At 41.1% G+C, this 26,972-nt stretch overlaps 1 protein-coding gene and 1 long non-coding RNA gene across 6 annotated transcripts; one reads left to right on the forward strand and one right to left on the reverse strand.

Moving 5' to 3' along the window:
- Positions 1 to 26,972, forward strand: lrr1 (leucine rich repeat protein 1). 4 transcript variants are annotated; one of them, XM_068038891.1, is made up of 5 exons: positions 1 to 258; positions 9,659 to 9,852; positions 9,941 to 10,039; positions 23,919 to 24,646; positions 26,119 to 26,972. In XM_068038891.1, exons 2-5 carry the CDS (start codon positions 9,664 to 9,666, stop codon positions 26,366 to 26,368), a joined length of 1,266 nt encoding a protein of 421 aa, XP_067894992.1. In that variant the 5' UTR covers positions 1 to 258; positions 9,659 to 9,663; the 3' UTR covers positions 26,369 to 26,972. The 4 variants fall into 4 exon arrangements, with proteins under 4 accessions (XP_067894992.1, XP_067894993.1, XP_067894994.1 ...); XM_068038892.1 differs by having other exon boundaries at positions 1 to 98; XM_068038890.1 differs by lacking the exon at positions 1 to 258 and having other exon boundaries at positions 9,012 to 9,852.
- On the reverse strand, positions 16,096 to 25,223 carry LOC137373699 (uncharacterized). 2 transcript variants are annotated; one of them, XR_010975672.1, is made up of 3 exons: positions 25,146 to 25,223; positions 24,498 to 24,608; positions 16,096 to 16,589 (listed from the first exon to the last, which is right to left on the reverse strand). It is a non-coding gene; the product is annotated as an uncharacterized lncRNA (long non-coding RNA). The 2 variants fall into 2 exon arrangements; XR_010975671.1 differs by having other exon boundaries at positions 25,112 to 25,186.

The following is a 26,972-nucleotide window of genomic DNA, read 5'->3' on the forward strand; positions in this document are numbered from 1 at the left end:
ATGAGGCGCGGGCGGCCTGAAAAATTTCCGCTGGTTCACCGAACTATCGAGCTGAGCTTTCTTGGAGCTTGTACCTCACTCCTGGACCACCTTCCATGGTAAACGCAGCTCAAGTAACTGGGGGAGTGGCCGCGTGGCAGCTGCTGCTGCTGCTGCAGCGTGGAGGTTGTGGCCCGGCTGTAAGCCGCTCTCTAACCGCCATTTGTCAACTGGGGTCGCTGCTCCATCTCCGCTCATCTGTTCACTAACCTGTAATTGGTGAGAAATACTTGTCCTGTTTTAAATCCCAATGCTTTTAAATTCCGGATTGCCGCCTTTGCAGAAAATATAAGTTTCCTACAGTAAACAAAGTTTGCTTCCCTGTAGTTTATTTCCAGCATTTTCTGTTAAACTGTTTGAGTTGATTTGCCCCGCCCTCATATTTGTGTCTCTGGATGACGTTTTTTTGTTTTATATCAGACTTTAGGAAACAGAAGTCAGGAAGTAAGAGTCAGTAGAATTTGCGTTCTGTTGAATACTGACGAATTGCTAATTTCAACAAAAGATTTGCTACAAGTAAAACAAATCCATCCCATACGCTTTTGCTGCGCGCGAGCAAATAACTTGTGCATTTATATTGCTCAGTGGAAATATCGTAGGAATATATGATGGGGTAGACCTTTGTCACACCATATGTTTGGAGTGGCATAGACGTTTTTTTTTTGTAGTGGGAGGCAGTGCCAGCAGATAGCTTGCCAGACCAAATAAAACTACTAAAAACATCTAATTTTCAAATAGAAATTTCATCATAAAGTTCGAACGGATTACTTCTATTAATCTAACTATTCAAATAAGGCAAATTTAAAAAGGCTCGTTAGACAAAAGCTTTAAAGCATGGAGTCCAAGCATGATAATTTTTTTCCTATTCATTGCTATATTCTGGTGAACATTAGCACAAAAGAGAGGGATGACCTAAGTTTAGGAAACCAGGATGTAGAGGCAGTTTGGGTAGAGATGAGAAATCATAAAGACAAAAAGTCACTTGTGGGAGTGGTATACAGGCCACCTAACATTAACCACACTGTAGGATGGGGTATAAAGGAAGAAATAATGGCAGCATGTCAGAAAGGTACAGCGATAATTATGGGGGATTTTAACCTACATATAGACTGGAAAAAATCAGATGGGCAGACGTAGCCTAGATGAGGTGTACATTGAATGTTATTGGGATAATTTCTTGGAACAATACGTTCTGGAGCCAACCAGAGAGCAGGCTATACTAGATTTGGTATTGTGCAATGAGTTAGGATTCATTAATGACTGCATAGTTAAGGTGCCCCTGGGTAGTAGCGATTATAATATGATTGAATTTTACATTCAGTTTGAGGGAGAGAAGAATGGGTCCAAGACTAGTATTTTAAACTTAAATAAGGGCAATTATGAGGGCATGAAAGCAGAGCTAGCTAAAGTGAACTGGCAAATCCGGTTAAGGGATAGGTCAATAGCGATGCAGTGGCAGACATTTAAGGGGATGTTTCAGAATACACAGAATAGATACATTTCAACGAGAAGGAAAAATTCCAAGGGTGGGACCTGCCATCTGTGGTTAACTAAAACAGTTTAAGATAGTATCAAACTTAAAGCATATAATTGTGTGAAGATGGGAGGCAGGTCAGAAGATTGGACAGAATATAAAAAACAGCAAAGAATGACTAAAAGATTGATGAAGGAAACAGAGTATGAGAGAAAGCTAGCTAGAAATATAAAGTCAGTTAGTAAGAGTTTCTGTAGATATTTTTTAAAAAGAGTTAAAGTGAGTGTTGGTCCTATAAAAAGTGAATCTGGGGAATTAATAATGGATAATAAGGAGATGGCAGATGAATTGAACAGATACTTTGTATCGGTCTTCACTATTGATACAAGTAACATCCCAGTATTAGCTGTAAGTCAGGAAATGGAAGGGAGGGAGGAACTCAAAAAAAAAATCACAATCACCAGGGAAGTGGTACTGAACAAATTGTTGGAGCTGCGGGCTGACAAGTGCCTTGGTCCTGATGGGCTTCAACTTGAGGTGTTAACAGAAGTGGCTAGTGAGATAGTTAATGCATTAGTTTTAATTTTCCAAAATTCACTAGATTCGGAGAAGGTTTCGTTAGATTGGAAAATAGCGAATGTAACTCCTTTATTCAAAAAGGGAGAGAGAGAGAAAACAGGAAACTGCAGGCTAGTCAGCTTAACGCCTGTCTTAGGGAAAATATTAGCTATTATTAAAGACGTTATAGTAGGGTATTTAGAAAAATTCAAGGTAATCAGGCAGAATCAACATGGTTTTGTGAAGGGGAAATCATGTTTAACCAATTTATTGGAGCTCTTTGAGGGAGTTACATGTGCTGTGGATAAAGGGGAACTGGTGGATGTATTGTACTTAGATTTCCAGAAGGCATTTGATGAGGTGCCACACCAAAGTTTATTGCAGAAAATAAAAGCTCATGGTGTAGGGGGTAACATATTGGCATGGATGGAAGATTGGTTAGCTAACAGAAAAGAGAGTAGGCATAAATGGGTAATTTTCTGGTTGGCATGATGTAACTAGTGGTGTGCACAGGGATCTGTGCTAGAGCCTCAACTTTTTACAATTCATATAAATGACTTGGATGAAGGGACCGAAGGTATGGTTGCTAAATTTGCTGATGAGACAAAGATAGGTAGGAAAGTAACTTGTGGAGAGGACATGAGGCTACAAAGGGATACAGATAGGTTAAGTGAGTGGGCAAAGACCTGGCAAATGGAGTATAATGTGGGAAAGTTGGAAACTGTCCACTTTGGCAGGAAGAATAAAAAAGCATATTATCTAAATGGTGAGAGATTGCAGAGCTGAGATGCAGAAGGATCTGGGTGTCCTAGTGCATGAATCGCAAAAGGTTAGCATGCAGGTACAGCACTTAATTAGGAAAGCTAATAGAATTTTATTGTTTATCGCGAGGGGAATTGAATACAAAAGTAGGGAAGTTATGCTTCAGCTATACAGGGCATAGGTGAGACCACATCTGGAGTACTGTGTACAGTACTGGTCTCCTTATTTAAGGAAGGAAGTAAATGTGTTGGAGGCAGTACAGAGAAGGTTTACTAGACTAATGCCTGGAATGGGTGGGCTGTCTTATGAGGAAAGATTGGACAGGCTAGGCTTGTATCCACTGGAATTTAGAAGAGTAAGAGGTGACTTGATTGAAACATATAAGATCCTGAGGGGTCTTGACAGGGTGGATGTGGAAAAGATGTTTCCCCTTGTGGGAGAATCTAGAACTAGGGGTCACTGTTTAAAAATAAGGGGTCGCCCATTTAATTCAGAGATGAGGAGAAATTTTTTCCCTGAGGGTCGTGAGTCTTTGGAATTCTCTTCCTTAAAAAGCAGTGGAGGCAGAGTCTTTGAATATTTTTAAGGCAGAGGTAGATAGATTCTTGATAAGCAAGGGAGTGTAAGGTTATCCGGGGTAGGTGGAAATATGGAGTAATCAGTTCAGCTGTGAATTTATTGAATGGCGGGGCAGGCTCCAAGGGCCAAGTGGCCTACTCCTGCTCCTAGTTCATATGTTCGTATTAGAATTGCAAGCCCAACTAATTAGTTTTCGTGAATGAATTGTAGCAATTTTGGGGGGATGTTTGAACATCACCGCTTCTGCCTTCCACCACCCCACCGTTGAGCCTACACCACTGCCAGTTGGGTGAGATGCTTCAGCCATTTGCTAGTGTTTATGTTTGCAAATGAAGAAAATTCCAATGAATTCCAATTTTCATTTTAGATAAGAGATACTCCAGTATGAATAACCTTATTTAAAAAAAGGATTACTTCAATGGTTCCTGCTTCACTGAATTTATTGCTCAGTAGCTCAAGAAGGTCCTCTGTCTTTGAGGAAGGTGGCATTGGTAGGGCAGTGATAGGAGCCTGCAAATTACCTCAGTGCCTTTGGGTCGGGGAGGGGAATATCAGCCAGGGTTCCCTTTTCTGATAGCTGTCCTGTAACCTCTGCTCTGAGTTTTTTTGTGTGGATATTTGGTGATGACCAGATTGGGTTTGACTATGATACACTTGCCTATGAAATTATTTGCTGATGCTCACTTTCTGAGCTCACACTTTAATAATGGGTACTATGGTGATGTCCTGGGCATTGCCTGGCACCTGTGGAACTGTGCCTCAGGGAGGAGTTTTCAACAGAAGCATGGCAAAACTTTTTTTAGATTTTTTTTAAAGTATTGTTTCATTTGAGCCTTGGATGTGTTTAGTTGAATCTTTTCTGAATAATTTTGATGTGAATTTGCTCATTAATAAACAGGTAAAATCTATAGAAAGATTTATTTTGCTTCTGGTACCCAGCAAAACACTCAAGTTATACAACTTAGGAAAATAAAATCAATTTTAAACCTTCTTGTGAATTTTAGCTGTGAAATTGAGAGGCTTGAAGTTCAAAAACTTCATGTCTTAATTTGGAGTCATCAAATTCTGTGCTTGAGACAGTATATCTTTGCTGAAATTTTGCAGGAATTGTTTTGGGAGAGAAAGTACTTTATTGATTTGTTTTTGTGTTACTAGTTTTAGCTTTATTGGTAAATAAAATAAACTCACTGAAATTAAACTGATCTGGGTGCTGGGCAGCATAGTGGCACCATACATTAGCATCATAAACTATTGCATTGTATGAGATGTGGCGTTATGGTGATAATTCCCCATTCATTTGGTCTGGCTGTCCAAATGAGGCATAAAGTGGATCCTAATTCACATCAAGTCCCATTCATCCATCAATATTGCGCTTGCAGATCTACATTGGCTCCCAGTGCAGCACCACCTTGATTTTAAAATTCTAATAGTTTTCAAATCTCTGTGATCTCTCCCCCTCCCTATCTCTGTAACCTCCTGCACCCCAAGACCCTCTGAGATCTCTGCAGTCTTCCAATTCTGGCCTCTTACACATCCTCAATTTTAATTGTTTTTCTATTGAAGACCGTACCTTAGCTCCCTGGGCCTGAGGCTGTGGAATTGCCTCTTTCAGCCTCTCTGCCTTCCTACCTATTTCCCCTCTTTTATGACGCTCCTTAAAACCCTTTTCAATAAAGCTTTTGGTCTTCTGTCCTAATATTTCCTTATGTGTTTTGTTTCCTATGAAGTTTTGGGACATTTTACTTTGTTAAAGGTGTATAAATGCAATTTGTTGATGATAAACCCCCTCCAGTGAGGCAAAATGCACAGACAAGTCATCCCGGAAGTGTTCATATCACCCTGTAGCATTGGCAAAGAAGTAGGAGCTTGTCACCTTTCTCTGGATGATGCCAAAAAAGGCAAATGGTCAAAACTATGATTTGAGTGAGAAATGGTTAATTTTCTAATCTTGGCTTGTACGAATCCTAGTATCTTTTCTAAAACTAAAAGTTAACTGCTGCTATTTTCTGGTGGCTGTAACTACAATCTCTGCAGACAAAGCATGTCTTATGGATATTGATATTTTGTTTTAAAATATTATTGGGCTTCTTGTTGCCATGGATATGGATGTCTAAGTGTCTCATGAGTCTTGTAGTACCTTAATGTTTGAGGCTCTATTGCATATCAATAGAACCTATAAAGAAACAGAATATAGAGGCATGTTTCATTATTTTGTGGGGAAACACTGGTGAATCAGCAGCTAATGTTTTGTACTGCTCAAGCTGATTTGTGCAATTCTGGCAGGGATGACAAAATGAATACTAGTTGCTGACCCAACATCCTGGAATGTTGAGTCATGCAGCAAACAACACAACTCAATGAGCAAAACAATCCAGTTTACTAAATGTTGAAGGAAAATACAGAGTCAATGTGTCTCATTCAAACATATTAAATGTTTAAATATAAAACACCAATGTAATTTCAGTTACCAAAAAAGCAATTGCCAAACATTTTGCCTAATATTGACAAGCAACTAGCAATTTGGAGTTAAGAAGTTGCAAGAGCTTTGTTTTGCAACTTCCATTTTTAATTGTCACTGATTTCTAATTTAACCACTACTATCAATGGTATGCATGTGTAAAAATTTGAGTGGTGGGGGGAGCAGGATTGAGGCACAGTTCAAAATGCTGTCTGCTGGCATAACCCATGTGTGGAAGGACATAATCTATACTTGTATAGCATGGTGCTTGTCACAGTGGAAATAGTAAAAAAAAATTTAGATGCTCACCATAGAACTTACTGAAATCCTAGTGAGATAATACTGCCTACCATTCTTAAGATAACTTCCTTTAGGCTATAAAAAAAAAATGAGGTACAACAACAACTTGCATTTATATAGCACCTTTAACAAAGTACAACGTCCAAAGGTGCTTCACAGGAACATGGTCGAAGATGTAGTTTCAAGAAGTGTTTTAAAGGATGGAAGAGAAGTTGAGAGAGGGAAATCGAGTGTTTATGGCTTCGGCAGTTAAAGGCATGGCCACCAATGGTGGAACGATTAAAATTGGGGATGTGCAAGAGGCCAGAGTTGAAGGAGTGCAGAGATCTGCAAGGGTTATAGGGCTGGAAGAAATGACAGAGATAGGGAGGGGCGAGGCCGTGGAGGGATTTAAAAACTGGGATGAGAATTTTAAAATTGTCATTTGCTTAAACGGGAGCCAATATAGGTCAGTGAAAACAAAGGTCTTTGTGCAAGTTAAAATACGAGCAGCAGAGTTTAAGACCTTAAGTTTATGGAGGCTGGAAGATGGGAGGCCAACCTATTCGAAGAATGCATCTTGCAACAATTGATAACATTAATGGAGAAAGTATTTTTAAGAGTGCGTTTGGATGGTTAACTGGACTGAATCAGCGGTTGATACCATTGAAAGGTTTGGGATGGGGGTTTCAAAAGCAAAATACTGAAGATGCAAGAAATCGGAAATAAAAACAGAAAATACTGGAAATACTCAGGTCAGGCAGGAACTGTGGACAGAGAAACCGAGATAACAGTTCAGGTCAATAGACCAGCAGAAAGGAACCTCTATTTTTCCTTGGTGTTAGTCTAACTTTGGCCAGTAAAAATCCTGCAGCAGCTTGATCTGTGTTGAGTTTCAGCATCCTTTGGAATGCGCAAGTTCCCGATGACTTGTGCCAAAATTTGATAGATTCAGGAGAGTGGTAATCTGGGCCCAATTCCCCAAATTTCTGGCAGTGATATGAAATGACTGTTTAGTCAAGTTGTGCCTAGACATGCCTAACTGATTGATTGAACAAGGTAATTCATGAGCTTTTATTTAAAGCTCTGTGTGCAAGACTGGATGTACTACATACAGGCTCCTTGTAACCTGCATGCTTGTTTTCTTTGCATATCTTTGCAGCATCTACACTCGCTGAAATTTTAATTTTCCAAGAAACTCATTCTGCGGATGGTTCATGGACCAAGAGTATAATTCCATCTTTGTTACTGAAATGTTTCTTTTTTTGTAATGAAAAATGAAAATTGTTAAGATTTGGGATGAAAAATAGATGCAGGTTGGAAAATGCTTGCAGTATTTTTGCTTCCACAAGTGCATATCTACACGTAACAAAACAGCACTTGGGGGAAGCACTGAGGGTGGCAAGGGCACAGAATGTACTCTGGGTGGGGGACTTCAATATCCATCACCAAGAGTGGCTCTGTAGCACCACTACTGACCGAGCTGACAGAGTCCTAAAGGACATATCTGCTAGACTGGGTATGCAGCAGGTGGTGAGGGGTAAACATACTTGATCTCGTCCTCACCAATCTGCCTGCCGCAGATGCATCTGTCCATGACAGTAGTGGTAGGAGTGACCACTGCACAGTCCTTGTGGAGACGAAGTCCCGCCTTCACATTGAGGATACCCTCCATCGTGTTGTGTGGCCCTACCACCGTGCTACATGGGATAGATTTCGAACAGATCTAGCAATGCAAAACTGGGCATCCATGAGGTGCTGTGGGCCATCAGGAGCAGCAGAATTGTACTCGACCACAATCTGTAACCTCATGGCCCAGCATATCCCCCACTCTACCATTACCATCAAGCCAGGAGACCAACCCTGGTTCAATGAAGAGTGCGGGAGGGCATGCCAGGAGCAGCACCAGGCATGTCAACCTGGTGAAGCTACAAAACAGGACTGTCTGCGTGCCAAACTGTGTAAGCAGCATGCGATAGACAGAGCTAAGCAATCCCATAACCAACGGATCAGATCTAAGCTCTGCAGTCCTGCCACATCCAGCTGTGAATGGTGGTGGACAATTAAACAACTAACTGGAGGAGGTGGCTCTACAAATATCCCCATCCTCAATGATGGGGGAGCCCAGCACATCAGTGCGAAAGTTAAGGCTGAAGCATTTGCAACAATCTTCAGCCAGAAGTGCCGAGTTGGTGATCCATCTCGGCCTCCTCCTGAAGTCCCCAGCATCACAAATGCCAGACTTCAGCCAATTCAATTCACTCCGAGTGATATCAAGAAACGACTGAAGGCACTGGATACTGAAATTCTATTTTTGTGTCCACACATTTGCTTAAAACATCAAAATACCCACTCATTATTTCTACAATTTGGAGAAGATGTATTGCATTTAAAGAATAAAGGATGGGTAATTTCTCCACTTTTAGAGCTTTGCGAAGTTTTAAAAACACATGGCCCGTGTGCTGGCCGTTGCAATGCGATGTCCTCAACTCTTGATTGCATTTTATATGTTTTGCTGTGTGCACCATCGTACGTCAGAAATAGTACAGTAAATAAATAAGACGTAGTCAGAATTAATGAAGGGGTTAGGCCGGGCAAGAAGAGTATTGGTGAAGTCCTTCCGTCAGACGTTTGAGTTGTGTGTTTTTGTTGTGCACAGTCCTCTCTCGGCTTTTGTTTTCCCCTGATGCTGAATACAAATTTACATGATCCTGAACCCGTGCAGAACGTGGTGATGTGGTTATTTGTCCATTCACTACAATGTTCTCTGGTACAAAGCTGAGCTGTTCCCGCCCTTCTGAATGTACACTACGTGCGCCGACGACTAATCCTCATGGCGGTTCCAGGATGTAAATAGAATCTGAAAGGGCTCTGGACAGGGAAGGTCATATTATTCCAGTGCAGTCACAGCACCGCTTCACTACAAACCCGTTTTAAACTTTGAGCAATTGAGACAAATACAGGATGTTGCGTATTCAATTGTAATCGAATTGTCTGTCTCAGGACGTGACAAATCGAAACGTTAATGCTGGAAACAACCTGTTTCTCATGTCGGCAGAAGAGCCGGATGACATGAATCTACTGGAGAATAGATTATACTGGAAGAGCACGTTGTAGAGTGAAGCAACTGAACTCTCCCCTAGTTGGCACTGCGCCAAAACGGGTTTACATCAGACTCGTTCACAAGTTTTTTTTAAAGCAATAGTGTTTTTCGGAGTTAATAATTTAAGATCCAATCCCCCACCCTTCCCAGCATATTACCACCTCTCTCTCTCCCGGGTGTTGTCCGTGTAACTGACCGAGATTAATGCGGCTGCTGGGAGGTGGGGGTGTGATATGGTCTGCGGCTCCTATCAGTGACTGTATTAGCCGAGGAAGCAGCCAATCAGGAAGGAAAGCACACCGTGCATCCATACAAGTAACTTGTTTATGTGGTTGAAATCCATGGGAATGCCGTGTGATCCGATTGTCCAGAATTATGTCTTCAGGTGGTGATCATTTCATTACAGATACTATGAAACTCCAGTGCGAGGTGGAAGTCATCAATCGGATGCTCCCGACCTTCGGTATGAAGAATAGAGGGAGAGGAAACCGAGCTGTTTTGTCAATAGGGAAACACCACGAACGGAGCATCAAAAACAACTCTGCAACCATTCATCTCTTGATCTGTACCTTAAAAGACAAGGCAGGCTGTAAATACAAGGTGAGTTATACAGTACAAAATCAGTCAATCAAGTGTACTTTGGAAAGTATCCGACTAACAATATAATTTCACAAAAATCTCTTTGTAGTTGAAAGAAAATATAGAACAGTTTTTCACCAAATTTGTGGAAGAAGGAAAAGCTACCATCAGGCTGAAAGAACCAGCAGTGGATGTTTGTCTGAGTAAGGTACAAGCTGGATCTTTTTAAAAATTTTAAAGTTTTAATTCAAACCTGTTACTACATTGTCAATATATACTTGCTTAAAAATGGAGATGATTCTTTGATGACTAATTAGCAACAATAGTAAATTTTGAAGGCTGAAGAAGCTCGAGGGACCGTATGGTCTAGAGTCAGAGTGACAGAGTTATACAGCACAGAAACAAACCCTTCAGCCGATCGTGTCCGCGCCGGCCATCAAGCACCAATCTATTCTAATCCCATTTTCCAGCACTTGGCCCGCAGCCTTGTATGCTATGGCATTTCAAGTGCTCATCTAAATACTGCTTAAATGTTGAGGGTTCCTGCCTCAACCACCCCTTCAGGCAGTGTGTTCCAGATTCCAACCACCCTCTGGGTGAAAACATGTTTTCTCAAATCCCCTCTAAACCTCCTGCCCTTTGCCTGAAATCTATGCCCCCTGGTTATTGGCCCCTCCAATAAGGGAAAAAGTTTCTTCCTATCTACCCTATCTATGCCCCTCGTAATTTAGTATACCTTCATCAGGTCCCCCCTCAGCCTTCTCTGCTCTAAGGAAAACAATCCGAGCCTATCCAGTCTCTCTTCATAACTGAAATGCTGCAGCCCAGGCAACATCCTGGTGACTCTCCTCTGCACCCTTTCCAGTGCAGTCACATCCTTCCTATAGTGTGGCAACCAGAACTGTACACAGTACTCCAGCTGTGGCCTAACTAGCGTTTTATACAGCTCCATCATAACCTCCCTGCTCTTATATTCTAAGCCTCAGCTAATAAAGGCAAATATCCCATATGCCTTCCTAACTACCTTATCTACCTGTGCTGCTACCTTTAGTAATCTATGGACAAGTCCACCAAGGTCCCTCTGACCCTCTGTACTTCCTAGGGTCCTACCATCCATTGTATATTCCCTTGCCTTGTTAGTCCTCCCAAAATGCAACACCTCACACTTCTCGGGATTAAATTCCATTTGCCACTGCTCTGCCCATCTTACCAGCCCATGTATATCGTCCTGTAATCCAAGGCTTTCCTCCTCGCTATTTACGACACCACTAATTTTCCTGTCATCTGCGAACTTATCATACCTCCTATATTCACGTCTAAATCACTAATGTACACTACAAACAGCAAGGGTCCCAGCACCGAGCTCTGTGGTACACCACTGGTCACAGGCTTCCAATTGCAAAAACAACCCTCGACCATCACTTAGTGGCTGCCTGCCACTAAGCCAATTTTGGATTCGATTTGTCAAATTGCCCTGGATCCCAAGGGCTATTTGCTTCTTGACCAATCTCCCATGCGGGACCTTATCAAAAGCCTTACTGAAGTCCATGTAGACAACATCAACTGCTCCTACTCTTGCTCTTATTTCTTATGTTCTTGTAAGCTGTGATTAAAGTAGTATACGTGGTATCGGCTTCTCCAGCTCAAATCAGCAAGACTGAAGTCATCCTGTTTGATTTGCAGCAGAAACTTGGCACCCGTAAGCACTGATTCCATCTCCCTTCCCGGCTGTTTTCTCAGACTGAACCCACAGTTATGAATATTCCATCCTGAGCAACCTGACCTGAGGTTCAAAGTCTAGCACTGATGTGTCACCAAGGACAATCGCTTCCAAATTCTAATGCCCTCTTCTGTATGCCCCGACTACACGGCTGCTGTAGCTTATGCATACCATTATCTTCTTAGCAGCAGCCTCATTTCCACTGTACACATATATTTCAACTGATCTAAAATTTTGTATCCAATCCTACACAAAGTCCCACGCTCTATATGCTCCAGTAACATGCTCCAACAAACTTCTGTAATCATCAATTTTATGCCCTAGCTTGTGCACTTCACTCTTTCAACTTTGATTTCTTGCATTTATTGTAGTGAATGCATGGAGTGTGGTTAATAAGACTGGTGAGGTACAAGCGCAGATAGCCACCACATCATATTTCCACATGGCAATAACCAAGACCTGCCTCAAAGAAGGGCAGGACTGGGTGTTAAATATTCCTGGATACAAGGTGTTCAGGAAAGATAGGAAAGGGAAAAAAGGGGGAGTGATGGTATTGATTAAGGAGAGCATTGCAGTGCTGGAGAAAAAGGATGTCCCAGAGGGGTCGAGGACAGAATCAATTTGGCTAGAGCTAAGAAACAAAAAAGGTGCAGTTACATTGCTCGGTATTGTCTATAGGCCACCAGCTAGTGGGAAGGACTTGGAGGAACAAATTTGCAAGGAAATTAGAGAGGTGCAAAAATTATAGGGTAATTATAATGGACTTTAATTATCCAAACATAGACTTGGGTAATGGTAATGTAAAAGGCAGTGAGGGGCAAGAGTTCCTAGAGTGTGTTCAGGAAAAATTTTCTACAACAGTATGTTGCTCATCCAATGAGAAAGGAGGCACTGCTAGACCTGGTTCTTGGGAATGAGGTGGGCCAAGTGGATCAAGTATCAGTAGGACAGCATTTAGGGGATAGTAATCATTGTATCATAAGGTTTAGGCTAACTATGGAAAAGGACAAAGAGAAATCCAGGGCAAGAATAATTGGGAAAGCCAGCTTCAGTGGGGTAAGAATGGAGCTGGGGTGAATAAATTGGAGTCAAAAGTTGGCAGGAAAACCAGTAGGTGAACAATGGGTTACCTTCAAAGAAGAGATAGTTCGGGTACAGTCGAGGTATGTTCCCTCGAAAGAGAAAAATAGGGCAAACAAATCCAGAGCTCCCCGTATGAAAAAAGAGGTAAGGATTAAGATAAAGAAGAAAAAGTGTGCTTATGACAGATGCCAGGAAGAAAATACTATTGAGAACCAGGCTAAATATAGAAGGTCCAGAGGGGAAGTGAAAAAGGAAATAAAAGAAGCAAAGAGAGCATGAAAAGAGACTAGCAAGAAGCATTAAAGGAAATCCTAATGTTATCTATAGGCATATAAATAGTAAAAGGGTGGTAAAAGGAGGAGTGGAGCCCATTATGGACCAGAAGGGGGATTTACACATGGAGGCAGAGGGCATAGCTGAGGTATTAAATGAATACTTTGCATCTGTCTTTGCCTGGGTTGCATCTTCATCCTTGGTAACGTTGAAACAGGAGGTAAGTCAGACACTAGAGGGGTTTAAAATTGATAAAGAGGAGATATTTGATAGGCTGTCTGGACTTAAAGTGGATAAAGCACCAGGACCAGATGAAGTGCATCCACAGATTCTGAGGGTGGAAATCGTAGAGGCGCTGGATGCAATTTTTCAGTTTTCCTTAGACTCTGGGGTGGTGCCAGAGGACTGGAGAATTGCAAATGTTGCACCTTTGTTCAAAAAAGGGCGTAAAGATAAGCCCAGCAATTATAGGCCAGTCAGTTTAACTTCAATAGTGGGAAAACTTGTAGAAAAAATAATTTGGGACAAAATCTATAGTCATGTGGCCAAATGCAAGTTAATTAAGGAAAGCCAGTATGGATTTCTTAAGGGAAAATCATGTTTAACTAACTTGCTAGAGTTTTTTGAGGAGGTAACTGAGAGAGTTGATGAGGGCAATGCTGTTGATGTGGTGTAGATGGACTTTCAAAAGGCATTTGATACAGTGCTACACAACAGACTTGTGAGCAAACTTGTAGCTCATGGAATAAAAAGGACAGTGGCATCATGGATACGAAATTGGCTGAGTGGCAGGAAATAAAGAGTAGTGGTTAATGGATGTTTTTCGGCTGGAGGAAGGTTTGTAGTGGATCTCCCCAGGGATCAGTGTTGGGACCCTTGCTTTTCCTCAAATATTAATGACCTGGACCTTCGTGTACGGGGCACAATTTCAAAGTTTGCAGATGATACGAAACTTGGAAGCATTGTGAACTGAGGAGGATAGTGCAGAGCTTCAAAAGGACATAGACCAGTTGGTGGAATGGGCAGACAGTTGGCAGATGAAATTCAATGCAGAGAAATGTGAAGTGATTCATTTTGGTAAGGGTACAATTCTAAAGGGGGTGCAGGAGCAGAGGGACATGGGTGTATATGTGCATAAGTCATTGAAGGTGGCAGGACAGGTTGAGAGAGCGGTCAATAAAGCATACAGTGTCTTGGGCTTTATTAATAGGGGCATAGAGTGCAGTGGTTAACACCGCAGCCTCAAAGCTCCAGGGGCCCGGGTTCAATTCTGGGTACTGCCTGTGCGGAGTTTGCAAGTTCTCCCTGTGTCTGCGTGGGTTTCCTCCGGGTGCTCCGGTTTCCTCCCACAGCCAAAGACTTACAGGTTGATAGGTAAATTGGCCATTATAAATTGTTCCGAGTATAGGTAGGTGGTAGGGGAATATAGGAACAGGTGAGGATGTGGTAGGAATATGGGATTAGTGTAGGATTAGTATAAATGGGTAGTTAATGGTCGGCACAGACTCGGTGGGCTGAAGGGCCTGTTTCAGTGCTGTATCTCTTTTTTTAAAAAAATCTATTCTTCCAAAATTCCCTAGATTCTGGAAAGGTCCCAGCGGATTGGAAAGCCACAAATGTAACGCCTTAATTCAAGAAGGGAGCGGGGGGTCGGCGGGGGTGGGGGGGTGGTGGGGTGCAACAGAAAGCAGGAAACCATAGGCCAGTTAGCCTAACATCTTTTGGGAAAATGCTTGAATCCATTAAGGAAGTAGTAACAGGATATGTAGAAAATTATAAAGCAATCAGGTCACCTGTCCTTCCCTACCACCTACCTATACTAGGGGCAATTTATAATGGCCAATTAACCTATCAACCTGCAAGTCTTTGGCATGTGGGAGGAAACCGGAGCACCCGGAGGAAACCCACGCAGACACAGGGAGAACTTGCAAACTCCACACAGGCAGTACCCAGAATTGAACCCAGGTCGCTGGAGCTGTGAGGCTGCGGTGCTAACCACTGCGCCACTGTGCCGCCCCCATGGTTTAGATATTAAGCAGACCAAGTCTGGAATAAATTTGAATCAATAGTCCTATTTAGAGAGTGTTACTCCCATCCCAGTTAATAATGTTAGGTCATCACAGAAAGATGATGATCTATCTAAAGCAGAGACTGAACAATTGTGAAGTCTGGTGGGTCATTTAAACTGGTTGTACTCTCAGACAAGGCCTGATGCTAGTTTTGATGTTTCTGGAGTTATGCACGATGATGAAACATCCAAAAGTTGAGAGTGTTTTAATGGCAAATAAAATGTCCAATAAATCTGGAGAAATGTGTACTGAAGTTCCCATCCTTGGGTGACCCAAAGAACATGAAGCCAAATTTTTAGTGATGCTTTAGTTGATAGGTAAATTGGCCATTAGCAATTGCCCCTAGTATAGGTAGGTGGTAGGGAAATATAGGGACAGGTGGGGATGTGGTAGGAATATGGAATTAGTGTAGGATTAGTATAAATGGGTGGTTGATGGTCGGCACAGACTCGGTGGGCCGAAGGGCCCGTTTCAGTGCTGTATCTCTAAACTAAACGAAGCTTCACATGCTAATCTTGCTGATGGGTATTCAAGAAAATGGGAAATGTTGTCCTTTAGTTTGGAAGGCTAAGAAAATAAAACGTGTTAAAAGCACATTAGCTGCGGAAACACTGGGTCATGTGCAGGCAGTGGATATGGGCTTTTACTTATCAAATATTTGAGGTGAAATTCTGAACAAGGGACAAACTGAAGCTAGGATACCCATTGAATGTTATGTAGATAATCGTTCTTTGTGCGACAATGTACAATCTACAAAAAATGAGTGAGAAAAGACTATGTATTGACCTTGCTGGATTGAAAAAAGGCTGGAAAGAAAGGAAATCTCCAAACTTAAATGGGCAGATGCAAGCCATCAGCTATCTGATTGTTTCACAAAAAGAAATGCTAGTACAAAGAAATTGTTAGAAGTACGAGAGGAGGGGTGTCTCACAATGTAATACTTTGTACCCAATATGGAATTTATTTTGAAATGATCTTTGAGCATGTTAATCCAAGTTGTATTGTAAAAGAAAATAGGGAATCTGTTAATTGTGTGTTAGTGGTTTGATTATATGCAGGTGAAAGGTGTTAATTGGGGTTTTAGTTGAGTACTTATAAGCAGACACTCACTGAGACTGGTGGAGGGTTTGAGTGAGGAGCTATATATTGGTAATCCTTTAATTCTGTACAATAAATGTGAAACTGAGTAAATATAGGCTCCAGCATTTTCCTTCCATAACAAGCTCTCTGGAATTTAACAACAAACGCACATATACACCAGTTAACTGGAAAAATAAAGGGATTTTTGTTTTTCAAGCTCTCTTACAGGCAAAAGAAGACTTGCTCATTCTTGTAGAAACAGCAGATGAGATATGTTGTGTTTCAAACCTGGCATACAGTCTGGCCTCTGACTACATGTCGACAGGTCACTGGGATCTTTTAGAACGGTGTTGAGAATTAATTTAGCAGGCTTTTCTTCAAAGACAGGAGACGAGATGAGTTGACAAAGTGGGCTTGTCGGGGTCTTTTAGAAATGTGCTGGAAAGGTGAGCTGGGTTGTGGTCTTTTCTCCTTCCTTGGGAATTCTCTTCTCTCCTTGGAAGATCTATTCGCTCCTTGGAAGTTCTCTCCTTCTGCAGATTTTTTTTAAAGAGATGGAACAGGCTGGGCTGAGTTGGGGTTCTGACCTTCAGTTTTTTTTTAAACTCCAACCCCTTTTGAAATGTTCATTCCCAACTCCAAACAATTCAAAAGTGAAACTGGAAATAGAGAGTCCACCTTCTGACCTGTCACTTCTCTGCAAACATCTTCCCCAATTACGAGGGTTTCTGTTCCATTTTTAACTTGTCATGTGACAACCAGTAAATGATGTCAAACAAGTCCTTTCAATGTCGTCTTGATGACCCTCTTGGGGAAAAAAACTGGCCCAATATTTCTTCAATTTGACTATGAATCCTCAAAAAAATATTTTTAAAACAGAAGCACTTTCGTAACCCCTCCAATCTCGGAGGAATGAAATGCATTTAAAAATGGCATTTCACTACAAAGTGTAAAACAAATAGATGAAAACATTTTAAAACAGATTTTCACGCTCATCCCCAATCAATTTTTACCTGTAGTTAATACAATTCTGCTCTGTACCCTCTTTTCATTCAGATAACTCAAAACAATGTTAAAAGCTCTTTAAAGCATCTGCAATAACATTATTTTTGCCCGCAGCGTGGATAACCTTTAAGTGATAAGGTTATAATAGTAAACTCCATCGGAATAGTCTGGCATTCTGCTTTTTAAAATTTTCCACAAAATTTATCACCAAATCAGCCAACTGCAACCTTCCAAACAGAGCTTCTAGTTGTTCCAAGTGGTCCTTCCGGGTGTCCGTGTATACCAGCACATCAAGGTAAACTACACAGTTAGGAACATTGGCTACCACTTGGTTCATTAGTCTCTGATAGGTTGCTGGGGAATTTTTTTTTAGCCCGAATGGCATCACTTGGCATTGGAAAAGACCATCTGGTGTGACAAAGGCCTATATTTCTTTAGTTCAGGATATTAAAGAAACTTGCTGGTATCCCTTTAACAAATCCAATTTTTGTAAGAAACATGGCACTGCCCACTCTGTCAATACCGTCTTCCAAGTGAGGAATTTGGGTAGGAGTCTGCCTTGTTACTGCATTAACTTTTCTGTAATCTGTGCAAAGTCTAGTTGAACCATCAGGTTTAAGCACTAATACTACTGGCGAACTCCAGCTGCTTTGACTGGGTTCTATTAGGTGGTTTTCTAACATGTATTGGATTTCTGCTTTTACCTGGGCCTGTTTCTCTGGATTTGAGCGATTTAAGGGTGCAGTTTTATAGGAAAGAATTCCCCTATATCCACATCATGTGTGGCTAAGTTTGTACATCCTGGCTTTTCCCTACAGACTCTTTTAAATGCTGTGAGTAGCCTTGTTGGGTCTTCTCATTGTTTCGCATCTAAATATGAAAGCGTAGTATCCAATCTCACTAGTAATTCAGTATTAGTTAACCGGATAGTAGGAAGTTCAATTTGAGAATTGTTTCTGCCTCCTGTCTCATCCTCACTATCCCTTTCATCCTTCACTGTCCCTATTACCTGACATACATGTGCTTGCTTATCCTCCTCCTGGCAGTAATATTGTTTTAACATATTGATATGACCCAATCAGGTGATCTGGGGTGACAGTCAAATCATTTACCTTACCAATTCTCTTGACCACTTTATATGGACCACTGAACCGTGCTTTCAATGGTTCACCCTGTAAAGTCAGTAATACTAACACCTCATCCCCTGGTTGAAATGTTTGGGTCTTGGTATGCTTGTCTGCCCATTTCTTCGTAGTTGTTTGGGAAGCTTTAAGGTGTTCTTGAGCCACTTTGCAAGCTCTTGTGAGCCGTTCCGAGAACACGGATACATAATCTAGTACAGATGTTTCATTCCTCTGTTGTAAAAAACCTTCCTTTAATTAGTTTTGGAGGACCTTTTATCTCATGTCTGTAAACTAATTCAAAAGGACTAAAACCTGTGGACTCATTAGAAGAATCCCTAGTGGTAAACAAAAGAAATTCTAGCCCTTTATCCCAATCATGGGGATTTTCATGACTGTATGCCCTGATCATCGTTTTGAGGGTCTGATCGTACCTTTCTAAAGCTCCTTTTATGTGTGGGTGGTAAGCTGAAGACTTTAACTGTTATACACAAATTACCCATAACTTTCTGAAAAATTTTGGGCATAAAATTGCAACCTTGATCCGACTGAACCTCAATTGGTAATCCATATCTAGTGAAGAACTGGGTTAACTTCTCTACCACTACCTTAGCAGAAATTGTTCTCAAGGGAATGGCCTCTGGGAACCAGTAGCCATATCCATGACAGTGAGTATATATTGGTGTCCCACTTTTTGTTTTTTGGTAAAGTTCCTACGTAGTCTACCAACACCCTACTAAATGGTTCCCCAATAACTAGTATGGGAATTCGAGGTGCTGATTTTATGGCAGCTTGCAGTTTTCGCACAACCTGGCACACTTTACAAAACTGCACCATGTCCTTGGAAAGAACTGGCCAGTAAAAATGTCAACTTATATGTGATTGGTCTTCCGAATCCCCACATATCCCACTATAGAAATTTCATGCACTAGCGTTAATAGTTCCCAGCGATACTTTGGCATTACCACTAACTGATGAACTACCATCCATTCTTCATCTGCAGGTCTGTGAGGAGGTCTCCACTTCCTCATCAGAATCCCATTTTTAATATAATAGCCTTCTGGAACTCCTTTTGCCTCAGCTTCTGTTAGAGCTGATTTATGCCACTTTACTTAACTCTGGATCAGCTAGCTGAACCGTGATCAGAGAAGTCTTAATCAACATTTCCTTTGGATTATCCAAATCTCCCAAAAAAGTTTCAGATATTTGGCTATCTGTCTGTGGTGCCAATTGTGCCTCCAACAATGGAACTTGTTTAGCCATTGCTCGGGTTACGACACATGAAGGGAAAAATTCCTGGAACCTTTTCCTGCAACTGTTCTGTCTCTTTACCTCACTTAGTTTTTCTGTGACTACTGGAGAAGCTAGTATCTTCGCTCCGACCATTTCATTCCTCAGGAGTAGGTCAACTCCTACAATTACCGTTCCAGGCATTCGGTCACACTAGGTGCACCCGATACAAAGGTACGGGTATATACTCTCCGCCAATACCATTCACTAAAACTTTAGCATTCAGCGCGCTGTCTGGAAATGCTATACCTTTCCCCAGCATCCATAAGTATCCTGTATCCCTAAGTATAACTTTCGGTTTGCCTGCCTCACTTGAGGGATAAGGAGCTACTTTTCCTTTTGACAGGAATTCCCTATAACTCTCAAGTATCTTATTCACAACCCCCTGCACACTCATTGGTTTTGTATTTGGCCTTCCAGCTGCAGTCAGAGCTACAGCCCGATTTGTCGTACTCTTGGTCAGGACCCCTTTCTCTGCATTGGCTCTGTGTACCCCAATAACTCCCATTGATTTACCCCATAACGTTTAGTATTCTGCACGAAGGTGTCCCACCTTGTGACAATGATGACGCTTAAGCTTGCAGACTTCACTCCCACCCTCAACATCTTCCTGAGTTCTGATGAAGGATCACTGACCTGAAACGTTAACTCTGCTTCTCTCTCCATAGATGCTGCCAGACCTGCTGAGTATTTCCAGCATTTCTTGTTTTTATCTCAACATCTTCCTTCTTGGCCTGAAGAGGAGATCCTGGGGCATTCCCAGCTGTCCCTTCCTGTCCCCAGCTACTTGCCTTCCTTTCACTCTCCCATCTTCTATCCTTCTCTGATTTGTGGGGGTGACAAACATAGGGTTTGGGCTTGTAAACAAGCTTATAATCAACTTCCGCTGCCTGTCTGGCTGTTGAAACCTTCTGGTTCTCTACATGGTTCTTACTAACAGGGAATAAATTTTTAAATTCTTCCAAAAGAATTAGTTCCCTAAGGTTTTTATAGGTGGCCTCCATCTTTAGTGCCTGTAACCAACGATCAAAATTAATTTGCTTTACTCTCTCAAATTCTATATAAGTCTGCCCAGTCAATCTCCAAAGGTTCTGAACTTTCTGCTTGTGCAATTCAGGGACTAACTCATACGCAGCGAGAATAGCCTTTTTGCCATCTGCAGAAGCCTCCTCAGAAAGCATAGCATAAACTTCTTGAGCACTGCCCATCAACCTGCTTTGCATAAGCAGTGTCCAACTTTCCTTGGGCCATTTCATCTGTTTGGCTATCTTTTCAAAAGAAATGAAAAATGCCTTTCCTCAAACATGGGGAGGGCTTGTACAAATGTAAATAGCTCTGCACTGGGTCCTGGGCTGGAGTCAGATCTTTCCTCACCAGAACTTTCCTTGGAGCCAAGGCCACTGTTCGTCTTATTTCTATCTTCAATTTGTATTCCTTTCCTTCTCTTTCCCTTTCCTCAAGTTGAAGTTTCTTCATTGTCAATTCTCTTCAAGTTCAAGTTTTTTCTATTTTTTTTCTCCTTTTATCGGTTCAAGCTCAAGCTACTTCATCTGTAACTGAATTTTAGCTAATTCAACTGCACTACCCTCTGGTTTGCTTTCTTCCAATTGCAAATGTTGTGCTATTCAATTATGTCTGCTTCCTTAGCTCCTGGTCTTAATTCTAACCCCAATTTTGCTGCCAATGGATAAGTTCCTCAAATTACTCAGACACATCCTCCGTCGCCAGAAAAGTCTCAGCAACTTTTGAAGACATTCCGGTGGTGTAGACTTTACTCTTACACAAGAAACCTGGTGGTTCTTATTTTTCCTTTCTCAATTATTATTACCCCATTAACAATTGTATGTCATTGGTGTTGGGGGTCATCTGGCAAATAGCCCCCAATTATATGTTACGACCGAGGCAGGAGGAGTGCACTGTTTATTCTAGTTCCACTTCTCCATGGGTCACAACATATATTTTAAATTTTTTCCCACTTACCAATATGGTCACCCATATACTGTATTTTTATCCCAGAACAAAACACACCTACCAGTTCCTTTAATAAACAACAAAATTATCACTTCATTATAAACAAGTCTTAACCAGTAATGAAGTAAAGCATAAACACACAGATTGAAATATTAGTATTCTCTCTTTACTCTAGCCCCTCACACTCTCTGACACACACACACACACACACATACACACATATACGCCGGTTAACTGGAAAAATAAAGGGATTTTTGTTTTTAGAGCTGTATTACAGGCAAAAAATACACGGGCTGAGTACATGCTCATTCTTGAAGAAACAGCAGATGAGATATGCTGTGTTTCAAAACTGGCATACAGTCTGGCCTCCGACTACACGTAGATGGGTCACTGGGATCTTTTAGAACAGTTCTTTTCGGGCAGCGTTGAGAATTAATTTAGCAGGCTTTTCTTCAAAGACAAGAGATGAGTTTACACAGTGGACTTTCTGAGAGGTGCTGGAAAGCTGACCTGGATTGTGGTCTTTTCTCCTTCCTTGGGAATTATCTTCTCTCCTTAGATCTATTCTCTCCTTCTGCAGGCTTTTTAAAGAGATGGAACAGGCTGGGCTGAGCTGGGGTTCTGTCCTTCAGTTTTTTTTTAAACCTTTCAAAAGGGGTTGGAGTTAATTCCCAACTCCAAACAATTTAAAAGTGAAACTGGAAATGGAGAGTCCACTTTCTGACCTGTCACTTCTCTGCACACACCTTCCCCAGTTACCAGGGTTTCTATTCTATTTTTAACTTCAGTCATGTGACAACCAGTAAATGATGATGTCAAACAAGTGCTTTGTGTCCTCTTGATGATCCTCTTGGCGGAAAAAAATGGTCCAACAGGTAGTGGTGAGGTAGAGCTGGGTGTCATCAGTGTACGCATGAAAATTAGCGTCCTTTCAGATAATGCTGCAAGGGGCATGTAGATGAGAAATAGGAGGGGGCCAAGGATAGATCCTTGAGGGACACAAGAGGTAGCAGTGCAGGAACTGGAAGAGAAGCAAGTGATGCTCTGGATGCAATTAGATAGATAAGGATGGAACCGGGTGAGAGCAGGCCCACCCAGCTGGACGACAGTTGAGAGGTATTGGACGATGGTGTCATCAGCTGTGTCAATGGCTGCACATAGTTCAAGAAGCACGAGAAAGGAACGTTTACTTTTCTCACAGTCACGTAGAATGTCATTAATGACTTTGATCAGAGCTGTTTTGGCATTGTGGCAAAGTGGAAAGCTGATTGGAGGAATTCAAACATGGAGTTCTGGGAAAGATGGAATAGATTTGGGAGGCCACAACACAGTAAGGACATTGGAGATGGGATGGTAGTTTGCAAGGATGGTGGGGTCAAGAGTTGGCTTTTGAGGAGAGGGGTGATGACCGGTTTAAAGGAGAGAGCAGGGATGAGATGCCCCCAAATGGCGGAGAATGTGGGCGGGGGGCAGATGGGGAGGGGGGACACGGTGGGGGGGGGGGGGTGGGAAGGGATGGAGGACACATATGTATGATCATGATTGGGCATAGGCTGTGATGCACCCTGCAGTCAAATGACCTTTTTAAACTGGTGGTCAATGAAGAATGGCCACTTAGGTGAGTTTCTGGAAGGCTATCTGCAACCAATCAACTATAATCACAGCATGAATTACCACCTTTAGGAGAAAAACGAAGAAAATTTAGGGGAATATACTTGGGTTGTAAAATCTAAATATTAGCTATTGTTGCACAGAGACACAACTCATAAAATACATGCCAAGTGTGTGCTGTTAATTTCCATTATTGCAGTGCATTATTTGTCTTGAAATGTCTGAATATTTCAAAACACTGGTCACAAACTGCTTACATGTAATCTTATTACTGTTCAAATACTACTGTGCCATGAGCTAAGCTCAGCTTTTGTTTCAACACATGTTCAACTGAATAAATACCTACCACGTTACAGTAGTGCTTAAAGTAGATTTTAAAGCAGGATGAATACTAAACAAATGACCAGTAATTCTGCTCTTAAATAGTATGAATGTAAAGGTCAGTTGTACTTTAATTGTTTTCGTGTAAAATCTGGTCTTGTGTTAATAACTGTGGTTGGCTTTTGTGACTTGGCTGTGTTTGGTGTCATATGCTTCTAATGAAAAAAGGTTGAAATATTCTGCTGTAGCTGATACTCTTACAGTAGCTTATTTTTACAGAAAGTACATTCTAGCAAAGGATATATTAAAGGTTGGCTGCAGTTTTGCTTTCTAATATTAAGGGAAACCAAATGATATACTCTAGTCAGCAATTTACAGTGAGGGCTTGTTGTATCTGATAGGAGAATGTGGTACAGCACAGCTCAATGGTAAAATTGAAATGTCTAACAAATCTAATAACATTTTTTAATGTATGATATGCAATGTAAACCATTAACAGGTATTTTATCATGTGCTGAAGTAGGTGTTTTCTGTTATTAACAGGCAGATGTCAATAATTTGAAGAACTTCCTTTCCACTTTAAGGCTGGCTCACCGAGATAGTGAAATAGATACTATACCATTGTCCAACCTGGCTCCAGTTAAGACCACTGAGGTTGAAAAGCCCAAAGCCAAAATGGTAATCACGTCTAGAAAGGAGTATCCTCTCACCACAAGCTTCCCTTACTCTCTAGAATTTCTGCAGGTGTCCTACTGCAAACTAGCACGTGTGGATATGCGTATGCTTTGCCTTCGAAAACTGCGGAAGCTGGATCTTAGCAATAACCACATACGCAAACTTCCAGCTACTATTGGAGATCTTGCTTGTCTGTCTGAGCTTGTTTTGCACAATAACCACTTGGAGACATTCAATGTTGCATTGTGTAGTTCCACATTGCAGAAATCGCTGCAGTTTTTGGATTTGAGCCACAATAGATTGCGTGCTCTGCCTGTTCAATTCTGTCAATTACAAGAACTCATTCATCTAAAACTTGATGACAACGAATTACTCCGGCTTCCTTACAGTATTGGACAGCTAACTAAACTACGCTTCCTCTCAGCAGCGCGCAACAAATTGCCTTACCTTCCATGTGATTTCCAGAGGTTGTGCCTTGAGAATGTGGATCTCTTTGGAAACCTTTTTGAACAGCCTAATCCTCTGACTCCAACAATTCAGCTGCAGATTCCAATGACCCTGTTAGAGACAGCAGCAAGAGCAACAGTAAATTACAGGTAAGGGATTTCAACAAAACAAAAATAGATGCAGCATTTCATAATGACTTGGCCCATTCGCTTAGCAGCGGCATCACTTCATTTCAAGTCTGTAGATTTAATTAAGAGCTGATCACGCTACAAATTTGTTTCCGTTAAACTTAGCCAAGTACTGGATGGATACACAAAGCTTATCAGTATTGCAACACAGAGGAAGAACATCAAACTACAGATATAAATGTGATTTGTTTTTGAGCTGCGCTCTCCTATTGAATTGCAGCTGAGTGATTCACAGAATTCGGTTACTTCACTGCAATCTACAATGTTGTTTCTAAACACAAATTTACTTTGAGAGAAGTTATTTTTAACTGGCAATTTTAATCATATAATCACCAAAAAACTCTTGTCTGTGGAAGGTACTCCATTAATAAAAATTAACACAAAATTTACTTAAAATCCAGAGCAAAATTGATTATTCTATTTTACAATTTCTTAAAGCCTTCCAACTTGGAAGAATAACCTCCACCGCTTTTCTGCTCCAAAATATTTCCCACAGTACCCTCCATCCGAAAGGCTGACTCGTATTTTAGGTCTAGTTTCATTGTCAGCAGTTTTCCAATTGCTGCGCAACTGGCTAGTCAGCAATTATCAGCAGGTTATTTGACCTTTGATTTATGGGAGGGACCAGAGCTGACCATCTTTCTATACTCTCTGATGTTTACACATCTATAATCTCCAGCAGAGGTCACCAGGCAGCAATTAGGATTTGAGAAGTTTAGTTGATTTTCATATCCCCTTCCAACCCGTCCTTTCCATCAGCCAAAGCCTGAAGGCTTCAAAACAAATTGTCTGCAACACCACCCTAGCTGAAATCAGTTAATACAAAAACTGGTATTAGATTGCAAAACTTGTAACTGTGATGCCATTGACCAAGCAAAACCTGTTTGAGCTCCCAGAGTCGGGAGTTTAGTAAGCTCTGCCAAACTGGGAGTGTATTTTTACATTGAAAGTTGTTGGTATCTCCCTTGTCCAGGTTGAATGCTGTGTGGCAACAAACTAATGAGGCTGATATGAGGATAGGGAGTTTGAATGTTCAGGAAAGCTTAGATTCAAACCCATAACTTGGATGGGAATCTGACATTCAAATAGTACAGATTCTGAGCTGTCTTAATTTTTTTTTTAAACTACAGAAAGCAAAAATAGCATGATCTGTTTCTTCAAGTGTTTGCTAAATCAGCAACACTCAACATCCTATTATGTAAAGGTATAACAATATGTGGAACTTCAGAATAAGTGTTGTATTCAACTTTGACTTATTCACTGCATTGTCAATTATATCCATCAGCAAAATTACTTGGAATGGAATCATCGTGGCTTTGGGTACATTGTGTTCTTTGCGACTCTCTCAATTTGCATCTAGTATGACGTTGGCACATAAGCTTTTTTTAATGTCTTGCCTTTTTAACTAATTGCATTTTTTTTTTCTTGTAAAGAATTGCTTATGGGCCACATATCCTTCCAGCTCACCTGTGCCAGGATCTGGATTTGACTAAAACCTGCCTTTGCAGAAGACCTTGCCTGAACTCTTTCATTCAAGTGGTTGTAAATCTGAACTTACACCAGGTCTCTCATACTGTCGTCCTTGTGGACAACATGGGTGGCACTGAGGCCCCAATTCTCTGTTACTTCTGTTCATTAACCTGTTACTCAGAGTTCCTTGACAAATATCAACGCAATAGATGATTGTTGTGAAATATTATGACTAAAAGGTAGGTTGTAGAATATTTTTAAGATGTATTAATTTTAGGAACTTGTATTGATGAGAGATGAGCAAAAGCTTCAATATACGTGATGGCTACTTAGCCAACATAACCAGCATTGGTGCATACTCCTGTGGTGTGTGAAGTTGAACAAAACGTACATTTTAAGTACACCGCTACTTGAACTCCAAATCCATGACTGGGACAAAATTTTAACCTGAAAAGGTTTACCCTTTAAGTCTCAAATTGAAATGATCCATTTGGGTACTATATTTTGTAATCTTGATACTTTTTTGATACTGTTTTGACAGAAAATCTTTAGTATTTGAAGTTGTTTGCAATACTTTTTTTAAGAATTAAATTTAAGTGGACCTTGAGACTGTGTATAGATTAAATCATGCATAACTAATGTTTATAGTAAGGAGCACAGCAGTGTATATAGATCTCTGGCTGTCACATTTTCTCACAGCACTGTTTAAGTCTGAAAATTGCAGTTTTTTTCATTGACGAGACTGTAATGTATAAGGAATTTGTTCCAGTGTATTTGACATTTTCATTTATATTTAATAAAAATTAACTTAATTCTG

Source organism: Heterodontus francisci, chromosome 9 (genome assembly GCF_036365525.1).
Source record: "Heterodontus francisci isolate sHetFra1 chromosome 9, sHetFra1.hap1, whole genome shotgun sequence".
NCBI classification, from domain to species: Eukaryota; Metazoa; Chordata; class Chondrichthyes; order Heterodontiformes; family Heterodontidae; genus Heterodontus; species Heterodontus francisci.

Bases quoted from the DNA above. Each gene is read 5' to 3' on its own strand.
- lrr1 (XM_068038890.1), top strand. From the start codon at position 9,628: ATGTCTTCAGGTGGTGATCATTTCATTACAGATACTATGAAACTCCAG. The intron at 9,853-9,940 runs GTGAGTTATACA...ATCTCTTTGTAG, and splicing joins AGGCAGGCTGTAAATACAAG to TTGAAAGAAAATATAGAACA. The intron at 24,647-26,118 runs GTAAGGGATTTC...TTTCTTGTAAAG, and splicing joins AGAGCAACAGTAAATTACAG to AATTGCTTATGGGCCACATA.